This window comes from Chelonoidis abingdonii, chromosome 1 (genome assembly GCF_003597395.2).
Source record: "Chelonoidis abingdonii isolate Lonesome George chromosome 1, CheloAbing_2.0, whole genome shotgun sequence".
NCBI lineage: Eukaryota > Metazoa > Chordata > Testudines > Testudinidae > Chelonoidis > Chelonoidis abingdonii.
The window spans coordinates 41604542-41627420 of record NC_133769.1 but is presented as its reverse complement, the minus strand read 5'-3'; the positions used below and the strand labels follow the sequence as shown (position 1 = coordinate 41627420).

Genomic DNA, 22879 nt, shown 5'->3' with positions numbered 1-22879 from the left:
TGACTCTTTCAATAGACCAGTGATTTGTCTAACACGTTGTGTGTCAGGTTTTTGCCATAGTGAGACGTGGTTCAAAAGCTCTATAGTAAAAAGATGGTCCATTGCTGGCAGCTATTGTCAGCAATGTCCCTACCCCCTGCACCTCAACTACTAGTGTAGATGTAGGGTGATGAGAGATCCTGATTTTTTGGGTCTTTTTCTAATATAGGCTCCTTTTACTCCCCACCCCCTGTCCTGATTTTTCACATTTGCTGTCTGGTCATCCTATGTAGATGGGACAGAATTGTTTCTAGCACCATTATAGAAAGCATGATTCAGACTTGTTGGAAGTCTCCATGATACAGGAGCTAGTTTGGATAACAGTACCATACTGACTGACATGCAGTAAATTGGAGGTAAAAAGTATGGAAATTAATGTTGCTCAGAGCAGCATTATTGTCTCCTACATACATAGGTTGCAGCTGATAAGCCAGGGGAAGCACAACTAGTGTGTATGATGTGCTGCCAGCATTGCGAAGGGAAGTGCAGAAGCTGGTCAGAATCTCCACAACGGGGAAGAGGTCTGTAGGACCTCCTGTTTCTGCAGATTTTTGACCGTGCATGTTTCAGAGGCTAGGTCCTCATCCCTTCCCTCAGGCACTAGGATGTTTGTTATGGGCACCAAAGAACTCAGATGGATAGACACGAGCTGTATTACTGACAGCATCAGAAACTGCTGAGTGAGATTTCTCTTCCATCATCTTCTAATGTGAGAATATAACCATTTACTCCATAGATGATAAATAACAAAGCTCCTGTTGATTGCTGTGGCAGCAAACTGCTGACCAATCCACCCCTCTTCAACTTGGTACAAATCTGCAAGGAAGCCCATTCCCACAGTTATTTTTACTGAAATGCTTACCAGCTGAAAGTGGAAATGAAGGGAGTAAGGTTAATGAGACTGCTGGCGGAAAGCATAAACTAAAACTTTCAAGAAGTTCAGAGAAGTTCTTAACATTTTGCGGAGCCAGTTTTAAACAGCCTTAATGACATTTGTGGTTTGGATTGCTTTGGTTGGCCATTAAAATTGATTTAATATAGAGTAGAATTGAAACGAAAAAGGAATGTTTGTGGCTGCAGTGGATTTCCTCCATGGCTACAGGAAGAGTAAATTAGTTAACAGGAACTTGAAAGTATGGCCCAAGCAGTTAACCCTTTTTTTCTTAATGGAGCTTGTTCTTCCATTGTAATCCACTTTAAAAAGAAATTCAGTGATCAGTGCTTCCCCCCTCTTCTTTGTCATCTTCGTCCTCTCCACAGGAGAGCTTTAATTACAAAAACAGCAAGGAGTGAGTTGTTTGAACAGAAAATCTGGGAACTTCCTTTATAAATATTACTTTTCCCTTCATGTGAAACCAAAGCAGCTTCCTCAGTTCCCAAGCACACATTTTTCTGACTCGAGGGCTGTAAAAACATGTATAAAAACATTAAATAATATAATCAAAAAAGGTTAATTAGGAAATGATACATTTCTGAGCAGTTTTAGTTTCGTTCACAAACTGAAAAGGAGATACAGGGAAAATCCTGTTTCTGCTTTGTGATCCCATTTCCATCTCAGACGCCAGTCAGTACGGGGCTGGATCAGTACTGGATGGCAGTTCTAGTAACACTAAGTGCTGCAGGATATGGTTTCAGCAATTCAATAGGAGGCTGTAGCAATGTGGGACTCACCCTTGCAGTGCCCCCTGCTGGTTGTCTCGGAACTAGCTTCCAGCCTCCAGAGCACCCTCTGCAGGCCGGTGTCCCGCTGCTGCTGTGCCCCCACATCCCTTCCTGGACTCCAGTGCCCCTTTATCTGGGGTGCTGCCCCCTGGCAGTAACCCCTCAGTCTTGGGGTCTCCCCTCCCCGGGGAACCCCTACCCCCTATCCCCACCTCGTCTCAGTCTTTGGCTACTGCCAGTCACCATCTATCCCCAGCTCACTGGGGTGGACTGCAGTATAATTGCCACTCATCATCAGCAAGGAGAGTTTGGACCTGTTGCCTTGGCCTGCCCTTGGGCTGCCCCTCTGCAACCCCAGTACCCCGTTTGGCCTTCTACTAGTCCCACAGCCAGGGGGTTTTCCAGGCTGGATCTCCACAGCTCCTCTAACCTTCTCTCTACCCTGCTCCATTCCCAGTACCTTGCTCAGCTCCCTAGCAGCCAGGCCTTTCTCTCTCTGAAGGCAGAGAGAGACTGTTTGGGCTTCTGGCTCGCAGCCTCTTATAGGGGCCAGTTGGGCTCTGTTTGGGGCGTGGCCACAGCTCTGCCTGCTTCCCCCAATCAGCCCAGTGACTGCTTTCTTCTGTCACAGCCCATTCCTAGGGCTGTTGTAAACCCCTCAGGGCAGGAGTGGGTGTCCATCCTGCTACAGAAATATTCTCCCCTTTGAGTCAGAATTCTGTTAAAGGGCGTTGTGCTGCTGGAGGATCTCTGCAGGGAGCATAAAATCATGGTCATTGTTTGATTATTAAAGCTACCATGGTATGTTTCATGAGAAATGGGGTTTTAACTTGATGAGCAGGTCAAATTCCAAATTGAGTAATTATTTTTCCCACCTAAAATTAGCCCTATCATTTTCAGTTGGGAATGATATTCTTCCCATGACCTCAACTGTTGTGTGGTAATTATACCTGAGGTGGAAACTCTGAAATTTTGGTTGTGCGGGTGGGGAGGAGAAAGAGTGTGTTCTCTAGCAGAATGAACTTTTTTTTTCATGGAATAGTTGTGTGGCAGGCAGGATCCCGCATCTGTCCTCCATCAGGGCTGCCCAGGGAGCCAATCAGGCAGGGAACAGGTGCCCAGCTCTTCAGTTAGCCAGCCAAGTGGGGAACTTAAAGTCTAGGGAACCCCAGCTCCAGAGGAGTCTTGGAGCACAGTGTGCCTGAGAGCTTGGGAACTAGGGCTTCCAGGCTCCTGACTCCCGAAAAGTCCCCCAAGCAGTTTGCCACGAAGCAGAGAGCCTGGGCTGCTGAGGAATGAGCCAGGCGAGCTGGCTGGAATCAAGGCATCTTTCAAAACCTGCCTGGCAGGCAAGAGTCCAGTGGGAACCTGCCTGGTTTCCAATGGAACTTGGCTGAAATTTACTGATTCCCATGGAATGTTTAAATTTCAGTGAATTTTCTAATACTTTAGTTGTGTTGGCTTTGTTTTTGCACCGTTTAACTAGCTGTGCACAGAGAATAAATAAAACTCCGAAAACAGTGTGTAAGCCCTGTCTAGGGAAGATTTTACCTATCTTAGATACCAAAGCGTCAGTCTCTCTCTCTTTATTAAAAATAATAAAAAATACTTTGGCTACACTTGTATGGCTTGTCATGCCAGAAAGTGTCGTTGAATTTTGTGCTTCACTCCAAAGGAGGCTGCATTTCATGAATTTCAGTGGGGGAATGTGATCTCTTATCTGATCATTGTGAAACTGAAATAGTTTCTGTAAAGGTCAAAAGTCCCTGCTCAAAGTTATCTTCTCTGACCCCTTTCTCCTCCCTTCTCTTTCTCTGAAAGGCAAAAATCTGCAATATCCAGGCGGAACTTTCCATATCTACAGCCTCCTCTTCCCTCAGTTTTACTATGAGTCCCTTATGTCCTCCTATTCCTCATCACTTTCTCCCCTCCTTGTTATGTTCATCTAACCATACTTCTCTCCTTTTGCTCCACCTTCCAAGGCTGCCTGTGCCTCTGGATCTATAAGGTTTCTCTGCCTCTCCACCAGCCTGCCTGCCTCTTAGACTGCCTTGTGTGAGTGTGTACTTAGGGAATAATCCTTCACACTGTTATACAAGTACTCCCATTGGCTATGTGATTAAGGAATTGCAGGACTGGCCACAGAGATTGTAAAATGTCTGGGTCAGGGTAAAAGTCCTTTTGTGGGGCCAGTTTTAAACTGCCTTAATTACATTTGTGGTTTGGATGACTCTGGCCATTAAAATTCACATTTCTAAGGCACCATGCACAGCAATGGCACTATATAAATAAAGCCGTTTGAGGGCTTGATAGAAAAGGCTCTTTAGAAATAATATATTACTTCCAGTCTAGAGAAAGGGAGGGCCCTTTAAAATTAGCTTTTACGAGCCCTGTGTGTTTAAAAACTTTTTACGTCTTTTTTTGTTTCCCTTTTGTTTAACCACCTCTGCAGGCCTGAGCATGTTTGAGCAGCCAAAGATCCTATTTCATGTAGGATCCTATTTCAAATCCAGGCCAGGCCAGATCAGTAGAAAATCAGCGCACGCTGAAATAAAACTGTGGAATTCCTTCACCTGTGGGAAGATGGAAGAGGAAGAGTGTAATAAAGCAAATAGTGATTTTGTTTTTGAGGTGAAAAACTCTGAAACACTGTCCTTGGGTGTTGCACAATCAACCTTGATTGAGCATTGATCATAGCACAATTTTGGTGTATTTTGTGTCCCTTGGGTAGCAGTTAATGGCTGTTTTTTCAAACCAGCCACATAGCAATGGTAGGATATTTTATGGAAAGAATAGAGGTACTTGTAAGTCTGAACATAGCTAACATAGTGAAATATGCCTAGTAATGCTTGTGATCTAAAAGTGCCTGTAGCACTTATTAGTTTGAAAAATTTAGGGTGAATCTAATCTAGTCTATAATTTGATTCAACATTACATCAGCTCCTATGATCTTCAGCAAATTTATTTGGCAACAGAGTTTCTTCTAATTCAAAGGTGTTTTGAAAGTTGAATCCTATTATCCAAGGTGGTTGTGTGTGCTTCCCTTCTCCCCCCTACCCTCTTTTATCGTGTTGTCTCCCTGAACGCAAAAGAGAAATATGGTTGTATAATTGCGTGAGAGAAAAACTGCGGTATCATTTCAGATCATTGAAGGGGAGAGGGCAAGGGGTAAGAGAGACTCTAAATCTAAAGTTGAGGGACTATCAGGTTGCTCTGAACACATGAGTGTTTGGATGTCTGCCAATATTATGCTGAATACCAGGGAAAATTTTCGTATGGTGAACTTGGTTCTACTGTGGAAATACGATCTTGGGGGGAAGTCCTGTCTCTTAGCACATTTAAACTCCATCAGGCCAAAATCCTAGTGAATGTCTAATAGGGAGAAGCCTCTTGTTGGTCCAAAGCAGAACATTGCTTGATGTCCCTCTTAGAGCAGTGTAATTTTGAGGGGAGTGGGTAGGAATTTCTTCAGGGGTTGGAGGGAGGAAGAAGGCAAATGTTCCACAGCAGATTATTTTTAATTTCAAAAATTTACCTGTCTGAAAGCTTCCAAGTTGTTTTGAATGTAAAGTTACCTTGAGGGGGTAGGCGCAGTGGGCAGAGAGAGTAGGAGTGCCGGTCTAAGAGGCACAGTAAATACAGTTTCTATCATGGATCTCACTACCATGTTTGGGGTTACGGGGGAGAAGGAGGGGGTTTGTGTATGTATGTTTCTATATGTGAATCATTAGAATACTGTGTGCCCACACACTTGAAAATCCTCATGAATACATAAGCAAAGAAACTGAAAGGAATTAGGCACCCAACTCCCATTGGAATTCATTGTGAGTTAGAAACCAGATTCTCTTAGACTGCTTTTAAAATCCCAACCACAATGTCAATGGAAACTTCCTGGGTGGATCTGTTTAGGGTCTCCATGAGAGTTTATATACTGACTTGAGTGTTTAGATTCATTGGCTGTATTCTAATTTCCTGTACGTTTTGTGTTCAGTCAGGTCCTGGTCTGTGACTGAAGCTCCTATGCACTATGTTATTACTAATAATGTAATTTTATTTCAGTAGTGTCCTTCAGGCTTGATATACTTACGATAGAGACAATTACTGGTTTTCGGAGTTGGGTCCTACAAGTCTCTCGGATAGTAAAGGGAAACAAATTTTACTGAAATGGAGTAGTAAAAAAAATAAAAATTAAAACAGAAAACGCTGAAATTGAATAGTAGTAAAGTAAGCCTTGCTGCAAACTATAGAAAGATTATAATGGAAGGGCAGAGTAAAGGTGGTTGTGCTGCACTTTTGAGTGTTATCCAGCCAGACAAAAAACATCGTCTCAGCACATGCTGGGCTTTCCTGAACAGAATTTCATTATATTCATTTTGAGTGGCTTAGCTATGAGTTATATGGGACAGATTAAAAAAAAAACTCATCAGAATTCAATAAAAATTAGGATAGAAAAGCAGGGTCAATTCAAACTTGAAAACCAGAGGACTTAACTGGAGGGAGTGACTCAGTGGATTGAAGGGAGGATCTGATTGATCTGCTCAAGTGAACAATTACACCAAAAGTTGGGACAGTTATTGGAAGGAGACAGAGAGGAAGCTAAGGGCAGTCTACACTACAAGGTTAAGTTGACCTAAATTGTACAACTCCAGCTATATGAATAATGTATCTAAAGTCAACATAGCTTAGGTTCACTTATTACGGTGTCTACATGGCGCCGGGTCAACAGGAGAATCTCTTCTCATCCGGTGGTGTCGATGGGAGAGCAGTCAGTGGTCGATTTAGTGGGTCTTCACTAGACCTGCTAAATTGCCTCCAGTGGATCGATTGCTGGAGTGTCGATCCACGCTAAGTGTAGATCTACCCTTAGAAGAAAGCTGTGGAGCAAATGAGTTGAGTGAATAGGGAGTGGACTAAGGTCAAAGAGAGAGAAAGCAAGCATGGAGAAGATTAACCACCAGGAGAGCAGCTTGGAACTGGAGCTGATGGTGATGGGTATGTGGCTACACTGGTGCTAGACAATAACAATTTAGTAGAAAGTTCATTAGAAACTTAAATACAATATGTTAAGAATAGGGGTGGCCAACCTGAGCCCGAGGAGCCAGAATTTACCAATTTTCATCGCCAAAGAGCTACAGTAATACGTCAGCAGCCCCATATCATCTCCCCCTTGTTCCCAGCGCCTCCTGCCCACCCGTAGCCCTGCCGATCAGCATCTCCTCCTCCCTCCCTGCACCTCCTGACTAGCTGTTTCATAGCGTGCAGAAAGCTTGGAGGGAGAGGAGCGAGGGCATGGCAGGCTCATGGGAAGGGGCAGAGTAGGAGCAGAGCCAGGGGTTGAGCAGTGAGCACCCCTCAGCACATTGGAAAGTTGGCGCCTGTAGCTCCAGCCCTGGATTCAATGCCTATACAAGGAGCCCCATATTAACTTTTGAAGAGCTGCATGTGGCTCCAGAGCCACAAATTGTTCATGCCTGGTTTAGGCCCTTTCGGCTAAACTCATGTTTAGTATCAGCTTAATGTCTGATGCATCCTCTATTAGGAAATTTTGTGTTTTGCCCTTATACAGACAGGGACTCAGTCTGACAGGGCTTTCCTGTCTCTCTGAATATGAAGATCACTAGTTCAAAGTGAACGAAGTCTCAAGAATAGGCAAGTATATGAAAAACTACCAGCGCTGTTCAGTGTACCAGCCACACTAACCAAATGACCAGATAAAGGGTATGAAACAGTGTAAAAGTCTATATGACCTTGGAGAAGTTATTTGACCTCTCCATGTATTCATCTTTTTAAAGTCGATTATAGCCTGCTTCCAAGTCTGAGTAAAAAGTACTGCATATAATCTATTGTTATCACTCCGTACTACATTAGCAGAAGATTTAGTAGGCAGAGTTCCATATTTTGCTCCTTGTGGCTTCTGAAACCATTTTTCAAACCTCCTAAGATTCAGCCTTTCCTCAGTGAAAGTCGCTTGTGCTCTGACACGGTCTATCAGCCCCTGCTTCAACTCAAAGAGCATCTTATTTTGCAGTTCTGAATAAGTTACTCTGCCAGGTATTTTATAGTACAGCAATTACTCCTAGACTGCTTATATATTTTGAGAGTGCTAACTACACTACCATGTGTGGTATTCATCATCTTTTGATATCCTGGAGAAAACTTGTCTTTGATAGAAAGGACAATGGTTGCATTGTGGAGGACAAAGGTGGGAGCAATTAGGTATGTCAGAGTGAATATAACCTGGGTAGATCAATCACATATGCTACTGACACATAGATTTTGACCTATGCAAAGACCCTATGTCTTGTGGTAGGTACTTACTGTATTTGTGAGGGGCAAGGTAATAGGTTCCCTGCAGGCTGTGGGCTCTTATGTTACCATATCTACAGCTGAGTACTTTTCACATACTTTTGCTGGAGGCTGAAATCCTAATATGAACGTCCAAGCCCCCTGTGTCACTTGCACTTAAGATGTTGAAAAAGAACTGTTATGGCATGAACAAGAGCTTAAAAAAAATCTTGCAGCAGATGGTATTACCTGTACCCAACTTAATCCAGCCAAAACAATCTGCCACTGAGAGTGGAGAAGGCTGGAAACCTGATGGCTCAGTTTGAGGAAGGAGGGAGTGACGAGTAGCAATCTGGCACAAACCTTGAGCTTATCATGAAAGAGGCTTCTCATTTATTTTACAGATCACTAAATTACCTACAGTTTGGTGGAGAACTCTCTGGCACTGCTAGCTAGCAAATACAAACTAAAATGCTTGGGTGCTTGATATGGTTTAAGCATTGGCCTGCTAAACCCAGGGTTGTGGGGCCATTTGGAGCAAAAATCTGCTTTGAGCAGGAGGTTGGACTAGATGACCTCCTGAGGTCCCTTCCAAGCCTGAAATTCTATGATTCTATTTTCTGTTACATTCCTGTGATAGTTGACGTATTTGCAGTCTACTTACCACATGCTAGTTTCTTTGGGTGCATTGGGAGGGATTTTTTAAGAAATGGAGTTTGTGATACTGCTGACAATATGTGTAAATTATCATTAAGGAAAGAGAGCCTTGTAGGTAAGGCACAAGAGAACTGGGATTTTTCAGATTTGGATTTTATTTATAGGCTCTATCAAAGACTTCCATGTAATCTTTAGCAAGTTGCTTAATCTCTGTTACCACAGTTTCCTCCATCTGTTACTGACTTCATGGGTAGTTGTAAAGCTAAATTAATGAATGTTTGTAAAGAGAACCTTGAATGGAAGACAACTTGTAATTGCAAAGTGTGAGCTCTATTTCAGCATGATGAAAACTGAGATCCACCTGTTTGTTCACACACCCTATCATCTTGATTTCTGTTAACACCACAATCCTCCACATGATTCTGACACTAAAGTTGCGGGGCTTCCCCTTCCTTCGCACATTCAAGATGTTGGTCTTTTCTCCACAAGATACTAAAATCATGCCTTTGTCTGTCCTTGAGGCTAAAACATTTGCCAGTGTCTTGCTTAGCTTCTGCCTTTGCTTACAACTTTGTCTTTTATGCCCATCCTGATTCCTGTGGTATTCAACTCCAATCTATCCAGAACATCTAAAATCATCTTTTTGCCGCATCACACTCCTCCTCAAGTCTCTGTGGTGAAGGTCACAATTCTCATCCCCTCCTTGAAGGAACTGCATCATTTTACCCATGCCAACATCTCTGTTCTCCATTCTTGCCCCTCCACTCCTTTGCCCTCTTGCTGTAATGAAGGGTACCTCGCCACTCTTTCATGCTGCCTCCTTGCTTGGAATGACCTCTCTAGCCCAGTGCATCAAGCATCCTTCTTTCAAATTCAGATCCTTCTTTCTTCAGATTCAAACGCCAAAGATCAGAAAGGTGCCCTGATTCAGCACCCCTGAGTTTTCCAAAGCATCTTTGTGTCTGATCTTTGTCTATTTTGATTGCAAGTTCCTTCAAAAATGGATCAGATTTTCCTTTGTGTCTTGTATAGCTCTGAGCAAATTCTTGGTACATCATAAAGAATAATAAAGTATTATCAGAGAATGGAAGTGGAGTTGGAAGAGATGAATTGTGTGTAGCCTTAAATAGTGCTTATTACCATGGCAACTAGACACATGGAATGCAAAGAACATTAAACCCGGTCAAATTTTTTACAAAATAAATAAGCCTTAGGTGCACACTGGACTCTGGTGCTGACAAACTACCATGAGGCATGACTTCCAAAGGTGAAGGCCTTCAACTAACGCTCCTTGAGGGAGCTAGCGGCCGGCAGGCCATAGTCACAAACTCAGATCCAGAGGTGAACTGGGGTGGGGAATGATTTGAATCTAGTAGTCTGGTTTAGGACTATGTCCAGGTTTGCTAGGGACAGTAGTTTCACAATCCTTTATTGCATATATTGGTATACACAGCGCACTACTTAAAGGGACACAAACTAATCTGTGCATGCTTACAGAAAGTATCTGTAAGAAAAAAAAAAAAAGTATTGCCTACTGATGGATATCCGTTGCTGGAGATTCTTTGCAAAACAGTCATCCTCTTCATATTCAAGTTGAACAGCCTAGTTTTACTTTCTTTTAACATCATTTTTATAATAGAGCAGTGGTCTTGAGTGCTAATGAGGCAGTATTTTAGCTGCCCTTAGATGCCTAGGTGCTGTTTCCCATCTGCAAAGTATTCTGAAGCTGTCTGATCCTACCAAGGTGCTGAGCACTTCAGACAATGGAAGGTGAGAGCACTCAGGTTCTCCTAGAGTGCAGTCAGATCATACAAAACCCAGTCCTTAATATAAAACATACATTCTTTCAGGTACTGTACCATATGAGTTCTCAATTCTTTAGTGATTAGTCATATGTCTGCAATTAATTGTACGTCTGACTTGTCTGAGCCAGTATTGAAAGTGAACCCAGAGCAGTGCTCCATTCAGTCTTGGGATTCAAACTTACGGTATGGCAAAAAATTGTTTAAAAAGGAATAAACTTGACTCTATATACATTTTTTAAATACAAGGTTCTGAGCCATTACAGAACACCTTACATAAGTAGTCCAAAGTGTAAGAAGAATAAATACAATGGATATTTTTGTAATCCTTTTCCTTGTTTTTCATAGGTAAAGGTGAAAAAGAAGATTGAAAACTGTCCTGGAAAAGAACTAAGTGCAGTAAAGAAGAGTTAGTGAAAAAGTGAATGTAAGTATTTCAGTTTTTCACAAATAAAGTAGTTCAAAACTGCTAGTGCTCTATGATCAGAAACCATAAAAATGATTCAGTAAACTGATGATGCCAAAACAAAGATCTAATTTTGAAATCCCAGTACATTTAATATTCCTATGGACCTTGGGACTAATTTTGAGTACACCAGGAATGCTCAGTCAGGACTTGTGTGTTTTTTATTAATTGTAAAAAGACAAACTTTAAAAAATTTTTAGGCAGTACTCAAGTTAAACTGTTACCATGATCTTACCATTGTTGTTAACTATCCATGTCTGCTTGAAAGGAAGAGGCAACCTGGGGCTGTCAGTAAATGACAGTTTTAAACAATCTGTTTAAACACCAGTTGAGATCCCTGAGTCCTGTACTGTAGACATATTTTCCATTTCAAATGGGATTTAGGTTTACTTTGCCCCATATGTAGTATCTATAGATGTGTGTATTTTTGCACTGAAGATTTGGATTTATAATACGAATTTCAGTGCAATGTTTTTCCATTTTACTGTAAGAGTTTTCAATGCCTGAAGTTTACTGCCCTCTGGAAGTATTTTTTCAAATATAGAGGCAATTGTTTTCTAACAGGAAGCTAAGATCTCCAGTTAATATATTAAATCCTTTAAAAAAAAAATTATATCAGCATCAGTGTATAACCCATAATCATATTTCACAACTGTTAGTTTTATTGCAATCTGTATTGAAAGCATATACCATATTTTACTTCTCTTTGGTCTAGGAGTGTTTGATAATATTGTTACATACCTTACCTATGTAGTAACTATGATACCTTTTAATAGGTAAAATTAGAACATTCTCTGTGTGTCATAGACTCTCTGCTGCTAACGGAAGTTCTCCTTTTGCTTAAGTGTGCTTTTGGAACAGACAGATCTGAGTGAGTTGTATCCTTGCTGTCACCATGGGACGTTCTGAGTGGCTATAATGATAGTGGTAATCATGCGGCCACAGATTTCTTTCTGTCTTTTTAATTTACTATATTTTCCCAACAATCTCACCTCCTGTTTCCCATGGCTGCAAGTTTCTGTGAACTCATAAAATTACTAGCCAGCCAGTAGTGCAAAAACCATCAACCATCTATAGGAGGGCAACCTTGGCTTATGAGATTGTTGTTGTGTCTAGAAGTTATTGGGATCTACTTAAATTAAGTAGAGATTCAACAGCAAGGTGTATAAGCCAAAGGTTCACTGATTATGTCTGCACCGAATGAATGTCCATACAGCGCTACCTGGTGCATACTCTGCACATCATCAGTCTAAGTTTCACTAGAGAAGTTGATGGTTGCAGGATCAAAGCTTAACAATCTCCTAGCATGCAGTGAAGTTAAAACTTGGAAGGACTTCCGAGGAGCTATCGCTGGTTGTTCAAGTCCTGAAGTTCTGGGGATGATGTCCCTAAGGTATTACAATGACCCTGATTCAGCAAGTGATATTTTTTGAGAATCTAAGGATTTTTGAGTTTTGTGTTGTACTCTGCTCTTATGACTCACCATCTAAATACCACAGTGATATGTGTCTTACAGATACCAAAGCAAGATATATTTAATGAACATGTGACAATAACTATACATTCAAACTTCCTGAAGTCTCAGGATGGGGTGGGGAGGGGCGTGGGGAAGGGGGAACGCTCTTGTATAGCAGTTGAACCAGCATGTTTGCATTATAATTGACTGCGTTGTTTTTCATGTCAGTCTCATCACTTAGTGCCCCATTTCAATTTTTTTTCCCTTCTGTTTTCTCATGTTTATGCAGTAAGCAGAATCTTTTAAAGAAATAAACATGCAGCAGGGTACAGAGACATTTAGTATAGGATTTTAATTTCAAAATAGCTTACAAGTTTAAAAATTGCCCTTCAAAATATATAAAACCTAATCTTCAGAAAATGAGTCATTTTATTCACACATTGAAACTCAGAGTATACATCAAGCCACTTTAAATTGATGGTTACCGTGTTGGCAAAATCTCTTGCTCTTTATGTTCCTCTGTCAATTTCAATAGAAAAACATACCAGTTAATTAAATTAGTGTCAACATTTTTATCCATTGTGGCAGAATTAATGTGATCTCTAATGCATATTGTTTTTCATCTGTTTTAACTTTATGAACGTACAGATTAAAGCTCTGAGTGGAAACATCATTTCTAATTTATATACGTGCCTTTCTACCAGTAATGCATTGCAAATAGAAGCATATCTTCCTAAATTTTGAATTCTTTGTCAGATACTAATCCCGTAGTGTCTAAGAGATTTGGATAGCACTAGATTAGCAGATATATGGAGTGGGACAATACCTCTTCATAGCCACTATTTTTAAAAGACTTAATTATTTTGTATTACCATAGCACCTAGAGGCACAGAACACCCAGAATGGATTTGTGCAATAAAAATTATTATTTTGTTTTGGTACAGAAATGTGGAAAAACGATATGAAACACATTAAGACTGAAGCATGTTATATTAATTTGGCATTGCAGCTGAATGGTTGTGTTACTCAGTTACTTTTAAAACTGATTGAATAGAATAAACCTCCAAAAATACTTTTAAGCACTTGTGTTTCCAAATGCTTATTAGTCAAACTGGAAGCAAAAGGTGGGAGAAATTTTGCTTCACTGCTTTCCCCTCACTGCTGAGTTAGATAATGGAAGGAAGAGAGGGGGAGGAAGGGCAATAACAGTAAAACTAGGTTGTGTGGGGAGAGATGGAAAGACAGAAGGGGACAGGAAGGTGGTAATTGCACTGAGACATGCTAATTATGCAGAGTGAAGGGGGTTGTCAATGTGGGCGGATGGAATGGGACAGTGCACATGGGGCTGCTGAAGTAGAAAGCATGCAGGGAGCCAAAAGATCACTGACTAGGTTTAAACTGTGTGTGTGTGTGTGTGTGTGTGCGCGCGCGCACATGCACGCCCACAGCGGGGAGACGTGCAAATTGAGACACCTTGAATTTGACTCTTCTTGTATATTTATAATCATCTGAGGTCGGCAGGACAAATACTTAATGTATTCCTTTTTACTAATTGCTCCCAAACAAATGATTATTAAATAAATGCACCTATAAAGAACCTGGCTAGAACACCAGTATTGCCACAGTATGTGTTTTCTCATGTGTTTGCACAATGCCCAACTCGCTAGGGGCCAGACCCTTATGGATGCTCTGGGCAGACTATAGTAATTTGACTGTAAGCATACAGTAGAACCTTAACATTACGAACACCAAAGTTATGAACTGACCAGTCAACCACACATCTCATTTGGAACCGGAAGTATGCAGTCAGGCAGCAGAGACCCCCCCAAAAAGGGCAAATACTGTGCAGTCAGGGCTGGTGCAACCATTTAGGCGGCCTAGATGGTTGCCTAGGGCGCTAGGATTTGGGGGGCGCCATTTTCTTCAGCAGCAACTGCGGTGGCCGGATCTTTGGCTGCCCCGGTCGCCGCTGGCATTTAGGCGGAGGGAGCTGCGGCAGGAGAGTGCAGGCAGGGCCGCCTGCAGCAAGTAAGGGGGGTGGGCAGCACACAGGGGAACTCCCCATCCCAGCTCACCCCTGCCCTGCCTCCTCCCCGAGCATGCTGAGGCTGCTTCACTTCTCCCGCCTCCCAGGCTTGCGGCACCTAAGCTAATTGCAAAGCCTAGGAGGCAGGAGAAGTGAAGCAGCCATGGTGTGTTCGGGAGGAGGAGGAGCAGGGGCGAGCTGCTTCATTCTCCTGCCTCCCAGGCTTTGTGGCGCCAATCAGCTTAGGTGCCGCAAGCCTGGGAGGTGGGAGAAGTGAAGCAGCCCAGTATGCTCGGGGAAGAGGCAGGGTGGGTGGGGGGTGCCTGAGGTGGGTGGTGAAGTGCTCAAGGGGGATGCCTCAGGGCAGGGGGGGGAGCTGTAGCGGGTGGGGTGTCTCAAGGCATGGGAGGGAGGGGGAGGGTGCAAGGTGGCAGTTTCACCTAGGGCGCAGAACATCCTTGCACCAGCCCTGTGTGCAGTCCTATACTATTTTAAACATAAACTACTAAAAAGGGGAGAAGTTTTAAAAAAAAAACTGACAAGGTAAGAACTGTTTCTGTGCTTGTTTCATTTAAATTAAGATGATTAAAAACAGCATTTTTCTTCGTAGTGATGTTTCAAAGCTTTACTAAGTCAATGTTCAGTTGTTCTTTTGAAAGAACCATAATGTTTTTGTTCAGAATTACATTTCAGAGTTATGAACAACCTCCATTCCCGAGGTGTTCATAACTCTGAAGTTCTACTGTATGTCTATATTGCAGCTGTGAGTGAGCCTCCCTGCCTGGGTAGACAGACTTCCACTAGTGGGACTCGAGTTAGCATGCTAACATGGAAGTTGTGGCTTGGGTGGCCCATAAACTTATGGGGTCTATGCATTAAATGAGACAGGGATCCAGTGGAAAAAATGTGATCATGTAATTAACAACTGTATCATAATGCTTATGCATTCAGATTTCAGAACACTTTTTTATATTTTAAGGAATACATTTGTCTTTCAGTAGATCTGCACATTAATCTTTTACTTTCTGGTATTCCTGCCAAATAACCTACCACAATATTTACTTTGTACAATTTAATATCTAATATCAAGGAGACAATAATGTAAATTCTTAGCATTTTAGGAGAGCTGTGGCATCAGGTTCAACTTCAAAATATCAGCCTACCAGAATGCTTAACATTTTGATCTTCAAGAGTGGTCTCACAATATTAGCTAATCCTCACAGAACACCTGTCAGGTAAGTATTATTGTAGATGAGGAAACTGAAGCAGTGTTTAAAGCCAGCATTTTCAAAGTTGGGTGCTGAAGATTAGGCCCCTAACTAACTAGCCTGACTGTCAGAGGGGATGGACGCCCTCAGCTGTCATAGACTTCAATTGGAGCTCCAAGTGTTTGCATGCCTGAAATTCAGGTTGGTTATTTTGATACCACAGTAGAAATTTAGGCTCTAAATCTGAGGCCCCAACGTTTGGGAGTGTTGACCAAAGTAGTGACCCAGGGCCAAAGAGGGAGCCTCTTTGATCCAAGACTGCAATTCAGGAGTTCTTAGTTCCCAGGAGCTCAAGGCCTTGGGCCCACACCCCTTTTCATAGCGTCAGGCAAGGAACTCTTGTTGGAGCAGCAAAAGGAATGAGGAATGTGCACAAAATAGACAAGTCTGGGAGAGTCTTCCTTTGAAGATTTTATTGAGCAGGGGGTGTGTGAGGTCTGTGTAAAGGGGGAAAGGTGCTTGAATTTGGAAGGCAAATATAATGGCAGTTAATTTGTCCACCTCCCACTGTTAGTTTCATTAAAAATGTGAGTTACTGTGTTATTTCTGATGTACTTTCTGCTCCTCTTTCCCCGTTCTGTTACACAGTCAGCACAGTGACATAATTGGGCTGGAGAACAAATTTGCATGCTGTTTGGCCCTAACAAAAAAAGAGCATTGGGATATTAAATGAGCAATATGTCCCGTTCAGCATGCCATTTAATGTATTGCTAAGCACAATTTTAGTTAGAACATGGCATTTATTTTCAAGTGCATTATGTCATGTGATGTAAGTGGTTATTATATACCTGTTCGCTTTCTGAAATTCTGTGTATTATACAGTACCTTTGTACTGGTGAGTGACACACTGAGCTTACAGTGCTACAGCATTCCCTTCTCGCTGCTGCAGAGCAGGTGGGAAACTAAACAAAACTGCAGTAAAAGGCTTTTGGCTGATAGGGATTGTTACACAGGGGGAAGGGAAAAACCTAGAGTACAAAGAAAGGGTCTCAACTGATTGAACAGCACAGAGCAGGCACATACAGCTGAAATAATAGTCCGCATTGTCTGGATTTCAAATTCAGAGAACTTCATTGCTGCCTTGGTCCTACTTGAAGTGAATAAATGCTACTGCCAGGAACAAAGCCCAAAACGGGCGGGGGGAGAAAAGGATGAAAAAGGAGAAAGTGATGACTCACACCCCCATCTCAATCCCCAGTAGAGCGCTCCGCTCTCCCCCACCAATGGCCATGTGTTCTGGTTTTATAAATAACTAAGCATTTGAAATGTTCAGCGTAGGCTGGGTGTGCATTGATGCCGTATTAGAAGAATGCAGGCATCTACAGAAAAATGCTAAAGCAAAATTAAACTGAAGTTTATTTTTGGACTGGATTGTGTCATCCTATAGGGATATTTGGAAAGGAACAAAGCAAAACTAAGCCACCATAGTGTTCAAGAAACCATCTAGAAAACTGTGGGCATACTAGAATAGAATTTAAGATCAGTCTTGCAGGCTACTATTTTAAAGCTGCACCACAGCTTTTCTAGTTCTCATTTTGTTGTGGTTTCACTGAACAATTTCTATTTAATGCACCACATATTTCCTTTTCCCCGTAAATGTAAGTGAATAAAAATCTATTTTTATCTACCACAAAGTAATCTTTAGACAACATGAAAGAGAGTACTGACACCACGTTTCCATTTAGCTACTGATGTTTACTGAATATCTTTAAAAAAAAAAAATAATAATAATTGCAAAAAAAATAAGGTATATAGCTAAACAGCCTTTAAAGAGTCCATCTGTGAAAAATAGTTGATTACATTGATTCTAGATCCTCAAAATATATTTTAAAAAAAGTCCTAATTTATAGATGTCTTTGGCAGATTGGGATTTTCAGGTTACAATGAAAATTGGGGAAATCTAGTGTATTTCATAATTTTTTTACTACAGTGATTTAAGCAGTTGTTTGATATGAACGGATGTGAACTGAAACATTGTAATTATAAATCAAAACAGCTTATATTAACACATCAATTTGTTTTCAATATTCCCCTTCCACTGCTCTCTACCTTTACCACCACTACTTTTGTGCTAATGAACATGAAAAAATGCGCAGGGCTCTCAGGATTTTTATGCTGTTTGTATGAATATATTTGTAAAAACCAATGTGATTTTATTTTCTCCACTTGCAGACTGTAAATTAGTGTTTATGAACTGTGAAATATATTAACATTAGTTTAGTTTATATTTAATAATGAAAATCCTCACTCACTAGGGCTGAAATAGCGATTAAATAATGTTAGTCTCTTTTTTGTAATTTTATTCCAAACTCAGTGCAAGTACTAGTCAAGTAAATCAGTCAGTGTTGACCTTAAATGTGTTCATAAAAAAATCCTGTTTGAATTTAGATATTTTTTTGTACATTAATTTTTTTTATATTTGACTCTTCTGTTACTATAACCTTTAATTTGACTTTGCAAAGTGTGATAAATTAATGACCCCAAAAGAGGAAGTAAAGATCTAGATTTAAATACCAACCTTTTTATTAAAGGTCACTTTTCTGTTAAGTTATTTAAAAATGATACATAGTATTTAAACTGGTTTACATTTGGTTGCTTTCCACAGAATGACGTGAGTTCCATTTGTGGCTAGCTCAAATGAACACAAAGCAGAATCGCAGTCTGTAGGAACTTTTGAGTTGGGAGTTATGATGTTACTCAATGTTTATGAAATAAACAGGGTTTTTTTTTTAAATGTCTAGAAATATCCAGAATACTCTTTGAAAAATATGGTGGGCTGATCACATTTAGGCCTGAGTAAAACTAACTTTTGTTTTCAAAACATGCTGGTTTTTTTTCAACATGAGAAGGAGGGCTTTCTACATAGGTTTGGCTTGAAGGAATGAATAGGTTTGGGGCCAGGGCTGATTATCTTAGATTGGTGATCACCTGAGGTTTCTTTCTGAAAGAAGTTTTCTTTGTGGAAATGTGCTCACAAATTGACACCTGTCACCGTGATAGCTTAAGTGCTGGACAACAATTACAGTAGAATTTGGCATGCCTATGCGGGAGATATATTCTGACTCCCTGCTCTCCTCCTCCCTTTTTTTGAGGTGGTTCATTCTTTTATGACTGTCTTCTACTCTCTCCAAACTCCTATGGTGAAGAACTCCTGTGATAGCAAGGGATGGAAATGCCATTTCTAGGGAAGGGCCGTATTGGGGAAATAGGGCTGGGGTTTAGACTTGAATGTAGTCTTCCATGTTTGGGGCACACTACTAAGAAAGCTCTGCCCTATGTGCCTTAAGTCTTGTCTAGGACAGGTAGTCTGTGATGGTATGTCCACACTGCATCTGGGAGTCAGCCTTACAGCCTGGGGGGAGACATTCATGCTAGCAAGGCACAAGCTAGTGCGCTAAAATAGAAGTAGACTATTCTTCTCTCAGGCCTAGAGCTGCAACATCTACATTGCTATTTTTAATGTGCTAACTTGAGTCCAGTTACCCCGAGTCTGTCTACCTGGTGAGGGAGGCTTGCTGCCAGCTGCAGTTTAAACATACCCCAAGAGCCTGGTTCTGTCCCATTAATGGCATTGTAGATCAGGACTGAGTATGAAATTCAGTCTGTTAATAGATTGCCAGTGAAGTTTATAGACCACTGATATCATGTGTTCACATCTGCTTTGATTAGACATTAATTGTGCTGTCAGGGTGGATTGATTTAAATCAACAATGTTAATCTTGATTTAAATCAGCAAGCAAGAAACTTTGATTTAAATAGGCAATTTTAACTGAGTTTTGCATTTGTACTTGTACTTTTTAGATATTTTCCTAAAGATTGATTTTTGTTGGTTGGTAACCATTAAAGCATGTTGATTTGCAACAAAATATTACCTAAATGTGGTGCTTTTTTGCTGGCCAAGAGGTTACATTGTATCTATACATATTTAATAAATGAGTTATGTAGCTTAACACTTATTCAGATTTAATTTTTACGTTTTTGTTATGTTAGAAAATGTTGAATATTACATTTCTTGTTTTGTTTAATTTTTTACTTGTGATTTGTATCAAGCTCTGGTTGGATGGAAATTTAAATTCAATTAAGAATACACAAAATAGCATTTTTTATTTAATAAAAAAACTACTTTATGTGCTGGATACAAACTTTTTTTCTTATCTAAACATGTTTTTCATTTAAAACTCTTTAAAACAATGTAACTATTACTGTAGTTAGTGAATTGAAGTGATTGTTTCTGCTAACTGTGCTTCAGGATTTTAGAACTAGTAGATCTCATCCTCTTACATTTAGTTTTTATTCATAGATTGGAAGAGACCAAGCTTTTCTGCTTTCAACTTCAGGTTGGTTTTTAACTTTGAATGATCTATTCATTGAGCTCAACTAGATGAATAAGCTGAGACAAAGAAAAAATTCTCTCTTCACCTGCAGAAGTTGTTTCTGCTCTCAAAAGCTGGCTTAGCACTTGAAAAAATTATTAGCTTGGTTCCAAGTGGTTAGCAAGGACTTCCCTAAGTTTATTAGTTTGACTTTCCTTAAAGTTTACCAGCAAATATGTGCTGCTTTAATATTTCTGATATTTAATTAAAATGATTTTAATAGATTGTAATAAATTTAGGGCTTAACAAAGGTTGTCAACTTAAAAATTAAATTCTAATCTTTGTTTTTAAAGAACCTGTATTTAATTTAAATTTAAAAAAGATTTTTTGGCCACCCCATACGCTGCAGCTGCATGCTGCATCAATTGCAGTTTTATAGTTGCACTCGTATTCATACCCTGATGATTCATAATGGAAAATTCCTAATCCAAGAGGAAGGGATGAAGTTCCTTGATTAATCAAAGTTAGTAAATGTTGTTCCTCACCACTGATGCAGTTGTGTCTAGCTATCTTATCTTAATGATTAGGTCAAATGCCCTCAAATTTAAATATTTTCATTGTAGTAAACAGCACTATATAATATAGTTAATGTCAAGAAGAAGAAATAATAAAAATACTTTCTAGAAACCATTATCTAGGATGCTTGATATAAAGATTGGCAGAAACTCATAGACCTTAAGATCAGAAGGGACCATCCTAATAATCTAGTCTGACATCCTTCACGTTGCAGGCCAAAGAACCTCACCTACTCACTCCTGTAATAGACCTCTAAACTCTGGCTGAGTTACTGAAGTCTTCAGATCATGATTTAAAGATTTCAAGTTACAGAGAATCCACCATTTACACTAGAAACTGTCTGGGCTTGATTGACTCTGCTCTGCACTGGCTTCCACTTCATCACAGAGCCTCTGAAAGTAGACAGACAGCTAGCGAGAATCAGCACTGGAACAAAGCAATTCAGACTTCCCCTCAGGGACCTATAGCAGGCCAAAGCTAACTAGTGAAGGTGTGGGGTCAGAGCAACTGAGGGATATGATGATTCACTGCCTTGGTGAGCAGTTTGCAGTCCTTGTTCCAGCTGATTCAAATCAGGCCCAGTGTATTTAAACTTACCTTGAACTGACAAAATATTAGCTGGTATAATTGTGACAGATGGCCTACCTCTGTTTGCATGATAAAGCATTACCAAAGAAGTCCGATATGAAGTAAACTCTACCAAAGAGAAGTAAATGGATACATGTATAAGGAGAAATGGAACAGCCATGGTGACCCTAAAAGTCCCCCTAGGTACACTAATGAAAATCTATATTTGAAAGGGTGCCAAGTACCAGGAAGGAGAAAACGAGTAGCTGGCATAAACTGGGAGTTAAAGACTGACACTTTGCAGAGTATTTCCTAATGTCCATGTATGTATGTGACATGATTTAAAAGAGACACATGTCCAAAACCAAATGTATTGTCTCACTGTTGTAAGTGAATATGGAAGCAAGGAAATAACTATCCTATGCAGAGGTAGCCATCTCCCATGAAAAGGAGGAGAGTGTATAATGGATGGACATGGCACTTAGGTGTTTTCTCTGACAAGTGTGAGAGACCGCACTTCTGCGCTAACTCCAGGTAACCTCATATTCTACAACTTTAATTGTAGCATCATTCTAGCTGTGTTGCATGGAAGTGTTTAAGTATATTTATTTTATCATTTGCTCTCATTGTGGTAAAATTACATATAAAACCAGTTTGTTTTAAGAAGAATTAAAATGTGTGCCTGTGCTAGCTGCGCAAGTTGCTGCCTGACTCACCTGAAGAAACAAAGCTCGGACCTTGTGGGAAGATAGTGGAAAGTGAAGGTAATTCAGCCTAGGTACGTGTCAGGCTGTGAGGTTCCTCTGGAGACTACAAAACAGCTGGGGAAAGCGACTGTAGTCACAGAAAGGGCTCAGTAACGGTGGGAGCAGAAGTGATTGTTACAATATCTTCTTATACATTTTTTTTTAGCTTTGATGCACCGTTTGTTGATAAGACACTTGCAACCTCATTTGGCCACGTTTTTTTGCCCTTTTTTTTTTCTTTTTAACTACAGTTTTAAAATTTCACTATGTATTAACTTCTTTGCTGAGGAAGATAGTGTGATAGCCTGCGTGGTTAGTGCTTACACTTCCCAGCACTGATGTTTGCAGTTTGTATTTATAATACTGTTGCATATGAGCAATGTGCTGTGTTTGTGATCATGGACCTGGGTAGAATATGGAGAGTAGAATCTTTGCTTAAGGCTGTGTCCTTGGGGTACACATCAGATCACGAACTGTTAGACTGCAGGTGTTAGACTTCAAGACCTTCATTTTTGCTTCATATCATTCTCCTGCAATGGGAAATGCTTAAGCTTTTAAGAGGTGTAAACCCATGCAAATTGTAGTCATAAGTGCAGATTTTATTAAAATTGTTTCTCTGTCAGTGTGAGGATTCTCTGTAAATTGGATTACCAAATGATTTTGTACCAGACAATCCTGTTTACATTATGAGTGAAAGATTATTTTACATATCCGAATAAAGAGTAAATTGAGCTATTATATAGAGTTGCCAAGAATGATCAGAAATTTTCTGGCTTTTGCTTCTTAGTTAGAGAGCTGCCTGTTATCCTTCCTTTTTTATTCTTCATAAATAAAATGCCTTCCTTGAAGGGATCAAGATTCAAGAGGATAAATGCCATATTATTATTCCTATCACAATCAATTATTTTATAGGGCTCTCATTAAAGATCTATAAAGACCAAAATGGCAATACATACAAACCAGAAAGGATTAAAATGGAGTCAAGAGTGGTGGTGCCATAGAAGGCAGCACTCTGG

The 22879-nt window shown here is 40.4% G+C and overlaps 1 protein-coding gene across 2 annotated transcripts in view; it reads left to right on the top strand.

The window, feature by feature from the left end:
- Nucleotides 1-22879, top strand: part of PLXNB2 (plexin B2) — a 358989-nt gene that overhangs the window by 197992 nt on the left and 138118 nt on the right. For both annotated transcript variants that reach the window (XM_032769366.2, XM_032769365.2), the window contains exon 3: nt 10794-10872. In XM_032769366.2, coding sequence (XP_032625257.1) covers nt 10871-10872 — 2 coding nt within the window. In that variant the 5' untranslated portion in view covers nt 10794-10870. The remainder of the gene's footprint in view (nt 1-10793; nt 10873-22879) is intronic.